Source organism: Lathyrus oleraceus, chromosome 7, assembly GCF_024323335.1.
Source record: "Lathyrus oleraceus cultivar Zhongwan6 chromosome 7, CAAS_Psat_ZW6_1.0, whole genome shotgun sequence".
NCBI lineage: Eukaryota > Viridiplantae > Streptophyta > Magnoliopsida > Fabales > Fabaceae > Lathyrus > Lathyrus oleraceus.
In genome coordinates, this window is record NC_066585.1 from 233,966,943 (window position 1) to 233,979,187 (window position 12,245).

The 12,245-nt window shown below is 34.0% G+C and overlaps 1 protein-coding gene across 2 annotated transcripts; it reads left to right on the forward strand.

The window, feature by feature from the left end:
- Positions 1-636: 636 nt before the first annotated feature.
- On the forward strand, positions 637-11,154 carry LOC127101081 (uncharacterized). 2 transcript variants are annotated; one of them, XM_051038409.1, is made up of 15 exons: positions 637-805; positions 982-1,334; positions 5,804-5,881; positions 6,136-6,191; positions 6,578-6,697; positions 6,815-6,885; positions 7,496-7,589; positions 7,715-7,918; positions 8,244-8,495; positions 9,013-9,121; positions 9,208-9,275; positions 10,170-10,239; positions 10,354-10,428; positions 10,510-10,601; positions 10,773-11,154. In XM_051038409.1, the coding sequence occupies exons 2-15, from the start codon at positions 1,026-1,028 to the stop codon at positions 10,846-10,848; spliced, it is 1,674 nt and encodes a 557-aa protein (XP_050894366.1). In that variant the 5' UTR covers positions 637-805; positions 982-1,025; the 3' UTR covers positions 10,849-11,154. The 2 variants fall into 2 exon arrangements, with proteins under 2 accessions (XP_050894366.1, XP_050894367.1); XM_051038410.1 differs by having other exon boundaries at positions 640-805; positions 985-1,334.
- Positions 11,155-12,245: the final 1,091 nt, after the last annotated feature.

Here is a 12,245-nt window from a genome sequence, read left to right on the forward strand (position 1 = left end):
TTTACTATTTTACTTTTTGATTAATATAAGCAGAGTTATAATAATAGTTGATTTGTAGCATAAATGAAGAATAAAAAAAGAAAATTTTGGTGACATTTTAGAAATGTTAAAATTGTTGGCAACATGAATATGAGTATATCATAGTAGGTTGAATCAACTTGTGTTTTTTCGTTGTTACATATTGTCTTATGTTTTATTTGATTTTTTTATATATTTCAATTGATTTAAATATATTGGATGATGTTAAGAGATATTTCTATGTCTCATTTGATTAATCAATCATATATTTTTCATTCCCATAGATTATTACAAGAATAGACATAGAAAAACTTTATTTATATAAAAAAAAAATGAAATTTACTCGTTAACTCCCTCACACTAAAACAAGACTATAATTTGTATTTCTTCTAAATTTGAATTTCAATTCCAATTGTTCAACTTAGATTCAATTATTTTCTTCAAATTCAATTCAAGGGTGCCTCACCGCATATTCACTGGATCTCGATTATCGAACCCTAAGCAGCGCTAGAAGACAAACCATAATTTTCATTTTCCTTTGTCGTTATCTAATCGACCTTCCTTTTTTATCAATATTATTAATAATACTAATAAAAAAATAGAGTTTACAATAATAAATAAAAAAATAAAATACTCAATATTCAATTGCAAGCTCACCGTTTCATCAACCAATCCATCATCATTACCAATCTCAATTATCGCATTTTTCATTATTCTCAGTCAATATTCTTCAACCTTCGTTCTTCTATTCTACTTGTTCTTCACCTCACAATCCAATCAATTTCAGGTTTTCTCTTAATTCGTTTCTGAATCTAACTAGTTTCGTGATTAAGTGTCTTTTAATTATTTTTTTGAATTGAATTTTTGTGCCAATAGTTTTCAAATTTTAACCTAGAATCTTGTAGCTTATCTCATGAGAATTTCATGCTAGGCTATTGATTTTATGTTGCATATTGATTGTAGAAGCTTGAACAAGTGGCGTGGTGCTGTTTATTGAAGCACCTGGAATGCAAAGGCCTGTGGCTGTTTCAGCTACACCTCGCGGTGGATTACCTACCGACAGCAGCGACTCTGTCGTGACTTTAGATCAAGTTCCGCGGTGGAATGATACCGATCAGTCGTTAGGCTATGAAAATGGAGAGGCTCCGTTTTTGAATTCTTACTTTCCTGATCCTTTAGCATCAACCTCGGGAGCAGATGGTAGTTCGTCTGTATCGAGATTTCCGGTTGATCATGAAATTAATTCGAGGATTTATTTGTGGAGAGGGAATCCCTGGAATCTTGAGGTGGATGCTGTTGTAAACTCGACCAATGAGGTCGGCACTGTCTTGCTTTTTTTTCCAAGTTTATTGTTTAAGTTTTCCTTCGTTTATTGTTTAAATTTTGATTGAATGATTTAGAATTCTACTCTAATAGATTTCCTCTCTGATTAACTAAATGCTCTAACTAATTGATCTTATTTATCTAATTGTTTTTGCTCCCTTCTTAACAACAATAACCAAGCCTTCTCCCACTAAGTGGGGTTGGCTACCTGGATCAAATTCCGCCATAATGTTCTATTCAATACAGTGTGTCTATCCATTTAGTTAATTTTGAGATTTTTCTTAATAGTTTTTCTAGGTCTTCCTTTCTTGTTTAAACATTAATGTAGTATTGTTGAGTTGAGCACTATCTGCTGTAAACTGTAGTTGTAGGTTTGGTAACAACAAAACTGTAGTTATTATTGTCATCTTGTTTTCTATCTTGTCATGATTCACGGGACCTTGTGATGTAACTCTATGTTCCTTTGCTTATTTGTTTCTTCTCTCGAGATAACCAAGTACATGAGAATTTCTTAATAGTTTTTCTAGGTCTTCCTTTCTTGTTTAAACATTAATGTAGTATTGTTGAGTTGAGCACTATCTGCTGTAAACTGTAGTTGTAGGTTTGGTAACAACAAAACTGTAGTTATTATTGTCATCTTGTTTTCTATCTTGTCATGATTCACGGGACCTTGTGATGTAACTCTATGTTCCTTTGCTTATTTGTTTCTTCTCTCGAGATAACCAAGTACATGAGAATTTCTTAATAGTTTTTCTAGGTCTTCCTTTCTTGTTTAAACATTAATGTAGTATTGTTGAGTTGAGCACTATCTGCTGTAAACTGTAGTTGTAGGTTTGGTAACAACAAAACTGTAGTTATTATTGTCATCTTGTTTTCTATCTTGTCATGATTCACGGGACCTTGTGATGTAACTCTATGTTCCTTTGCTTATTTGTTTCTTCTCTCGAGATAACCAAGTACATGAGAATTTCTTAATAGTTTTTCTAGGTCTTCCTTTCTTGTTTAAACATTAATGTAGTATTGTTGAGTTGAGCACTATCTGCTGTAAACTGTAGTTGTAGGTTTGGTAACAACAAAACTGTAGTTATTATTGTCATCTTGTTTTCTATCTTGTCATGATTCACGGGACCTTGTGATGTAACTCTATGTTCCTTTGCTTATTTGTTTCTTCTCTCGAGATAACCAAGTACATGAGAATTTCTTAATAGTTTTTCTAGGTCTTCCTTTCTTGTTTAAACATTAATGTAGTATTGTTGAGTTGAGCACTATCTGCTGTAAACTGTAGTTGTAGGTTTGGTAACAACAAAACTGTAGTTATTATTGTCATCTTGTTTTCTATCTTGTCATGATTCACGGGACCTTGTGATGTAACTCTATGTTCCTTTGCTTATTTGTTTCTTCTCTCGAGATAACCAAGTACATGAGAATTTCTTAATAGTTTTTCTAGGTCTTCCTTTCTTGTTTAAACATTAATGTAGTATTGTTGAGTTGAGCACTATCTGCTGTAAACTGTAGTTGTAGGTTTGGTAACAACAAAACTGTAGTTATTATTGTCATCTTGTTTTCTATCTTGTCATGATTCACGGGACCTTGTGATGTAACTCTATGTTCCTTTGCTTATTTGTTTCTTCTCTCGAGATAACCAAGTACATGAGAATTTCTTAATAGTTTTTCTAGGTCTTCCTTTCTTGTTTAAACATTAATGTAGTATTGTTGAGTTGAGCACTATCTGCTGTAAACTGTAGTTGTAGGTTTGGTAACAACAAAACTGTAGTTATTATTGTCATCTTGTTTTCTATCTTGTCATGATTCACGGGACCTTGTGATGTAACTCTATGTTCCTTTGCTTATTTGTTTCTTCTCTCGAGATAACCAAGTACATGAGAATTTCTTAATAGTTTTTCTAGGTCTTCCTTTCTTGTTTAAACATTAATGTAGTATTGTTGAGTTGAGCACTATCTGCTGTAAACTGTAGTTGTAGGTTTGGTAACAACAAAACTGTAGTTATTATTGTCATCTTGTTTTCTATCTTGTCATGATTCACGGGACCTTGTGATGTAACTCTATGTTCCTTTGCTTATTTGTTTCTTCTCTCGAGATAACCAAGTACATGACAATTTTATGATAAAATTACAAAATTCCTTGCTGGCTGAAAATTATGGTCCAAATATCCATCTTATTAGCCATTATTGCAGTGTTATGGACACTTGATTGACTTAATGTTTCATGCCTTATGTTATCCTTTCTTCATTCTTTTATGAGATGATAAAGACTCCTAGGGAACATGTTGGACCACAAAGGAAACCGATGTGGTTAATTTATTATTGAAGTGTTTGTGTTGTCATGAAACAGAAAAACTGAAAACGTTCTCCAACCCCAGGCCTTTTATACATTATAGGGGGACCTTTAATAAGCAACCTGTTTTCTATGGAGATGCTTTGGATTTTTTCTTCTGAGCCTACAGTTTTTTTTTTCTTTTGATATTTAACAATGTTTTGAGGGTAGAAAGGTATAACTTATGAACTTGGATATAGAAAAATTGTTTAATGAGAAACTCAGGTTGAAGCAAATTCAAGATGAAAAGAGGAAAACACTTCAGTCTATTGTAAGAACAAGGGAGATATTATCGATTGTGCTAACTATAGATGGATTAAGTTCAAAAGCCATAGTTATGGAACTATGACAAAATGTAATTAAAGAGAGATTAAGTTCAATATTATACCAGGCAGGTCAACAATGGAAGCAATATGCTTAACAGAAGATCGAGAAGAGATAAAATATGATGCAAATAGAAATCGTCTAGAAAGCTTTAGAGCAGAAAGAATTTTGTGCCAATCTATAGTCTAGGGAGTGCATTGGCCACAGGGGATGAAGGGAATATGAGTGACAATGCTCTCATTGTTACTATGGTGGATGGAGGGAGTTCGGAGGTAGAAGAAAGAAGCTAGTTTTGGTGTTTGAATTGTTCTTCACATCCGCAAGATGAAAGTTGTTCCCCAATTTTCGATGAGAAACTATACAAAAACAACAAGTAAGCCTTATCCCACTAAATGGGATCGGCTACATGGATCAACTTTCGCCATAATGTTCTATCTATCAACAATATTAATTAGTTTAATTCCTATTCTTTAGGTAAAAGTTTAGAACTGGATTAGAGGAGAATTAGTAGGAGATTTGTTAGCTTGATTCTCTCCTAAATTAGGTCTAACAGCTTGTATATTTATACTGACAGAAACTAATAACAAATTATCAATTCCACAAACAAGTATCATATCTCTATATGGTATCAGCCGGAAATGATCCAACGTCCTCCCTCTAATTCAGGACGTCGTTCCTCACCCTAGCTCCCACCCTTGCCTCCCATGGCCAGTGAAAGCAGCTCCTTCTTCTCCAACCCCTATGAGCCATCCAAACCCTTTGCTAGTATCACTCTTATCAGTGTCACCAAGCTTCTCCCTACCAATTATCTTAATTGGAAACTCCAAGTTGAAGCTCTCCTTGATGGCTATGATCTCCTCAAATATCCGGATGGATCTTTTCCCGCGCCGACGAAATCGATCACCACCACAGACACGCCTCCAGTGACAACCCCAAATCCTGCCTATCAGACATGGCGCCGACAGGACCGCCTCATCTATGGTGCTCTTCTCACTACGCTCTCCAACGAGGTGGCCTCCTTAGTATCTCAGACAGAGACCTCACATGATCTCTGGACCCTCCTCAAGAACACCTATGCAAAAGCATCCCGCAGTCATCTGAAGCAACTAAATCATTAATTTCGAGATCTTTCTTAATAACTTCTTTGATAGTCATGATCTGGTTGATGTTGTCTCATTACCTGTTTTTAAATCAAATATAGGGCCATTATTTTTGCACTTTCCAGTCCTTCATTTTTCAGGCAAATCAAATGGTAGCTTAGTGAAGCATTATAAATGTATGACATCGTAAATGTCTTGTTGAGGAGTTAACACATCATAGAACTTAATGGCACTGTTTGGCCTATGTACCTGACCCTAACTATTAGGAAAACCCTCTAGTTGTTGTTATTATTTTTTAGAGGGGTACTTTTTATGTAATTTAAAAGTCTGTTGAAATGCAAATATGTTTTCGGCATTTTAAAAAGTAACAACGTCATAGGTCAACGATTATGTTTTTCTGATTCAATCAAACAACATTGAGCCATTTGATCCAAATATCAAGCAAAAAAAGCACAGTCTTTATTCTTAAATAACTAATTTGACTAGTGACAGTTTTTCCTCTTATCCTTGCTGATGTATTACTGTGGCTACTTGCAACCGCAAATCAAGCTATATTGCAAAATTCGTTTTTCATGGGACCTATTTTTATTTTTATTATTTGAAATTTATATCGTGCATGTTATATTTTGACTGCATGAATATGAGATAAAACGGGGATAGTAATATCTTATTTCCTATCTGGATTTCATTTTTTATGGTTGCAGAATATGGATGAAGCACACAGCAGCCCTGGATTGCATGCTGCAGCTGGATCTGGTCTTGCAGAAGAATGTGCGACTCTGGTATAGTTAATTATTCAGTAAAACTGCATTATGTGCTCCATGTTGGAGGTGGATAATATGTGAGCTTGGGACATAAGATATAAATTTATTATTTTCTATTATCAGTTTTTGTTATTATTTGTGGTTCACCATGTCAAAAACTTGCAAAAAAACAGCTTCAGTTAAATTGTCATATTTCAGTAACGTGTTAGGGAAGAAACTTTCTTGATATGATGCTCGAGAATATGAACTAATGTCATCTTTATTGTCAACAGGGTGGATGTCGAACAGGGATGGCTAAAGTTACCAATGCATATGACCTTCCTGCTAGGTTTGATTGTTGGCTTCCTTTCATTTACTTTTTCAAGTTGAAGAAGCAATAGTCTCTTTTTTATTAGTAGATCAGTTCTACAATTAATCACGGTTTACAGTTTTTTCTCTTGTTTGTGGAATAGGCATACTGAATATATTTAAATATGTGTTGTTGCATTGATTGAAAGGAGCTCTCCCATACTTTCTTTGTAGAATGGTGGTTGTTGGGCATGGAACTTATATATTACTTGTAAATGTTAAACTGCATGCTTTTTCTTTTCCTGGGTTTGGACTTGAGATGTTTAATATGTCATGATGCTGCATAAATTATGTTGTTGCATTCCACATTTGTATCTTTTGTCACTGAACTATACCATGATCTTTACGTTAATAAATTTCCCTTAGGAGAATTATCCACACCGTTGGCCCCAAATATGCTGTAAAGTACCATACTGCTGCCGAGAATGCTTTAAGTCATTGCTACCGTTCTTGCCTGGAGCTTCTAGTCGACAGTGGACTTCGAAGGTTCCCAGTCACCCCAAATTGTTATATTTATTTTCTTGCAACATTTATTCTTTTTGGGAATCTAATGTTGTTTTTAAAGATGCACAACTTACTTATCTTAGTCATATGTTGATGTAGCATTGCAATGGGATGTATTTACACGGAGGCAAAGAACTATCCCCGAGAGCCTGCTGCTCATGTAGCTATAAGTGAGATTTTCTTTTTGGCATGATTTTACTTTTTCAGTTTGTTTCTTGTCATATTTTGGCCTGATACATTAGTTATGTTAACTACGCCAAACTCATGAAATTGAAATTACAGAGATCATTATCACTCTTCCATTAAGTTCCAACTACACATAAATTACTAGGCATTAATGCCAAAAATCAGAAAAATGAGTTGTTGACTTGATAATAAAGAAAAAAATATTTGAAAGGAAGGAGATAATGTGAAATAAAATGATAAATTGTCAGTTAATTCCTCACAATTTGCGTTAATTGAATTTCTACGTTACCCAATGGTGTTTAGATTAACGATCATGGGGATGGATGACAGGGGCAGCCGGACTAAGAAAACAAAATGCATGGGTGTATCATATTTCTATTTTTTTTTTTCATTCCATAAGTCATTCTACCATAATGTACAAATTCTGAAGACTTAAAGTTAGTTTATCATGTCTCTGTCACATGTGGAATGCTTGTCGTTTATATTTGATTCCCGTTGAGCGGAAAATTACTTCCAGATGGTTGATGGATGGCATTGTTACTCTTAGGCTAAATTTTCTTATATTTTCCTTTCCTTTTAATGTCTTTTATTCAGGAACTGTGCGACGGTTCCTTGAAAAGCAGAAAAATAACTTAACGGCTGTTGTATTTTGCACTACTAGCACAACTGATACTGAAATATATAAAAGGTATTTTCAGCATTTTCTCTTCCTTTCTATTTTGGCATCTGCAGTTTTCTTTTCCTTTCTATCTGCAGTTTCCTTAAAACCAAAATGTGTGTTATTTATTTTACCTTTCATCTTGTTTCATCTAGGCTGCTTCCACTTTACTTTCCTCGGGATAAACATGAGGAGCAAGTTGCATTGTCGAAACTTCCTGCAGATGTTGGGGATGAAAATGGTGAGACCATCATAGATGAGCGTAAAATCAGAATAAAGCCTTTGCCTAAAAAGAGTGTTTCAAGACCATCTGATGTTGCAGTTGATCTTCCTGTCAGTGATGTTGGCCTGGCTCAAAAGTCAGTAATTTTTTAAAAAATTTAAATTTTTTTGTTGATTTGTCAGCATGTTTCATTGTGAAAATAAATACTAGGACTAGGAGTCAGGAGAGTCAAGATGCATAATTAATCCAAGCATATATAGATGTTGGTTGACCAGATTATATATTTAACATGTTCTATTACAAGTTTACAAGCCTCTGAAGAATGCATCTGAGTATATTTAGATTCACTTGCTTGCAGTTTAGTTGTATGTGCTGTAATGTTTTGGCTGTATTTGACTAAACAGAAATCACACATTTTTAATATCACTTCTGATAGAATTTTCCTGATCTTTGTGATGTAGGAAATCATCAAATTTAGATTCATTTTTAGATCCCGCCTTTATGTCCTTGATTAAAGACCCTGATCAAAGGCGTCTGGAGCAGTGGGAGAAAACTGCTGAAGCACAAAGAGGCTTTAATTGTGCTAAATTACTTGGATATGGTGACCTTGAGGGGCCTCCATTGTCTGCTGCCGAAGAATATTCTCTACACTCTAGATACCTTTCCAAAGCAAACTCTTTAAATCTTTCTGAAATTGCAGAAATGAAAATTGTGTGAGTATCCATTTATTTCACCATCTGGTTTGCATTACTGAGTTCTAATAAACCAGTTTCATGTTTATAACAGTTCTGTTTTTGTTCTTATAAATAAAATTTAAATTTCATCTCAAGGTGGAGTTAGCCAATGCATTGTCCATGCTTGACACCCCAATGGGCTCTTGCATGTGGGTTGCTTCAAATACAAAAGTAACAAATCCATTATGTATTTTCACTCAACAGCTTAAGCTTTTGAGATATATGGTTTATTAAAAAATAGTCTTATCGAATGTCAATCATCATTAAACGCATGATGAAGTTTTGAGCTATTTAAAACTTTACTTATTTTTGCTTTCCTTAGCCAATCAATGTGAATGCTTCATGCATGTGTTCAGATTGATCTTTGCTTTTTCTCCCTAGTGAAAAAATGTTCAGGGGGAGGAGAGGTTGCCCCATTTCAAGGTTAGGGGCATGCCACATGTGATTTCTTCTATTCATACTTGCATTTAATGACTGAAATACTTGTGTTTTCCAGCTACCGTGGAGGGGTAGACAGTGAGGGTCGTCCTGTCATGGTTGTTGTGGGGGCTCACTTTTTGCTTAGGTGTCTTGATCTGGAAAGATTTGTGTTATATGTGGTAAAGGTAATTCAGTTATACACTTAAGCTGTACATCTTATGTACTTATGTTTGTAATTTCTGAGCTTTGTTTTGTTCGTGTTGAACTCTAGGAGTTCGAGGCTTTAATACAAAAACCTTATACTATTGTCTACTTCCACTCTGCCGCATCTCTGCAAGTGTAAGTACAAATATTTGATTTCTTAGATGTACTGACTGGTCCGTTTTTTCATAAAATATATAATATGTTTGCATTTTGCAATATGCCAAGGATTGTTTTCATTGGAAAACATTTGAATGCGTAAGGGAAGATGGCTTATTGTTAACGCCAGCTAGTTATTTTGTGTGAATGGTGTGATCACTATGCCAAATGAATTAAAATGGTCTGGTAGCCTAAGTTTTCGTAATCTCTTCTGCGTTTATATAATTAGAGAAGGGAACAAGAAATTCATTAGTCAAGACATGAAATATCAGTTATGCTGTAGACATCTACAATAGTGTGTTGGTTTCTAACTTACACTGTAATTGTAGTACTTTGCATAGTTCATAGAAAGTAGAAACGTCTGCCTGACCATTGGCTTAGGTCATGGGTATTGGATGGCATGGTATCATGAAGCCACTTAACTTTATGTAGTTACCAAGACTTGATACAAAGCTAATTCGTCAAAAAGACTTAATACAAAGCCCATAATTAAATCTGAGCAACCCTTTGGTTTGATTCAATGTGACTTTAATCTACTTTGTTGAAGACGGCTTAGCTATTAAATGCATTTTTTTCCGAGGGCATATATTCTTGTTTGCATTTACAAGGCTGCAGTAAATATAAGCAAGGATACCTTTTTTGGATAAATAGTGTTAAAATGAATTGAAGTTGTGCAAATGGAATGAAGCGTGCTTGAATGAAAGAAAAAGGTAAATGGGGAGCTGGAAGAAAATCACATTTTGAAGTGCAAGTTGCTTTGTGAACTGTGTATAATAACTGCATTTATTAGTTGCTCATGGTTTGTGTGCAAATCCCATGATGCTTGTTTGTCGGCAGTAAATTTTTACGGTTCTCATCCTTTTTTGGTTTTAGGCAGCCAGACCTGGGTTGGATGAAAAGATTGCAACAAATACTTGGTCGTAAGCATCAGCGCAATCTGCATGTATGTAGTTTTTTTTTAAAATGGACTGGTACAAATATGCACTATCTTGGTTGCCATAATAATGCATTAAACTCTTACACTCTTAGTTTTGTATTCTCAATCTGATACGTGTAGGCAATATACGTGCTTCATCCAAGTTTTGGACTAAAAGCAGCAGTGCTTGCACTTCAAATGGTTGTTGACAATGAGGTATATAGTGAAATCTAAATGTATTTAAGAATCTCATATTCATCTATATTATATTATACATTATTAAAAATCAATTTTCAGGTTTGGAAGAAAGTGGTATATGTTGATCGACTTCTGCAGCTCTTTAGATATGTACCCCGTGAACAGTTGACCATCCCTGATTTTGTGTTTCAGTTGAGTCTTTGTTTTCACCATCAACATTTTTTCTAATGCTATTTTGTACAATGTTTTGCTTTCAGTTTATGGTTTCTAAAAATATTTGGAGTGGAAAAAGTGCTAGCATATTGGGTATCACCTCTAGTAGGTGAGCTTACTAATTTGTTGTATACTTTCTATTCACGCAGGCATGACTTGGAAGTGAATGGGGGGAAGGGTGTCATTGCAGACCCCAGAACAAAATTTGTGTATGATAAACCGTGACTCGCATGCGGGTTCCACCATTAGCTGAGTTAAAAGGGAATCGTATATGCACTTTCCTCATTATTTGCCTTTTCCCTTGCTCTCCCTCATAACCAGGGGGGGCTATGTGTTTTGTAATGTGTAGCATTCTTTTGATTTTAATCATTTGAAGTAAGGATAAGTTTTTCTGTATCTTCTGTATGTAATTTATCGTGGAAGCTAGATGGTTGCCTGTTATGATTGCTTTGTACATTCAAAGAACCATATTTTGAATAAAATCATTGTATTATTATTACTTGTAAATAGTACATGCGAATGTTTGAATGAGGTTTATTGCATTATTATGGTCAATTTTCTTTAGTGTGGTTATATATGCCCGCTCTGCAAAGTATGTTGAAAAGTTAAAAACACTTTGAGACTGATTGGATATCTTATGGAACCAAAAAAAGTAGAATGGAAAGGATTGAACTAAGAATTCCACTATGTTTAGAAATCTTAAGACGGATTAAAGTCATTTTCTCAATCCGCTTAAATCCGAGGGTAGAAAATGGTGGGAAGTGATTGAACCAAATGAAATAGGTATCACTCTCTTTCTTCCTTTCATCTGATTTTAATTCATTCAAACAATAAATTTTTTATTCTATTTGGTTTTGTCAATCTAAACAAAGCTAAAATCATTTTATTTTAATTAAAACATGATTTGTCTTCATATTTTTAAATCTATGATTTTAGTCTCCTATTCAACAACTTTTTTTTCTCCCTATAATTCAGTTTAGGGTTTAATTTTTTTTATGATGTGATATATTTATTAATGATGGGAAATGTACAGCGTTGTTTATTATACACTTTGAAAATTCAAAAACACCTATTATATTCTTCTTCTATTGATCCAACGAATTAAAAATTAAAGGAGTATGTCAGTCCGAAAGATAACCACTAAACACACCCATTATTCTTTGAAATTCATTTGGCCACACTTAAAAAGTTCGATATTTGTTTGAAAAATACCTTTCGAAAAGAGTATTTTGAATTTTTCTAATGTTTGAAAAACACGGTGTAATAAAAAAAGAGTTTAATGGTGATGCACTGATAGTGTAAATTTTCTTCACACTGTCATTTAATAGGAATATATTATTTTGCCATGTCATATAACTATTTTAAAATTTTCAGTTTGACTTGACGAGATGCATGGTCGTCATTGGTTGACAGTGTAAAATAAATTTACACTGTTCAGTGCATCATCCCTTTTCTCATAAAAAATCCTCAATTATATTTGATGATGCGACATTGCTAATTTGCACCATAACCTTCAAATTTAAAAAAAAACATGATTGCAAAAAAAATTGTAACAAAAGTATTGATCTAAATTAACATTGTGATGTCATTAAATATTGTAGAATTTATGAACAATAAATGTT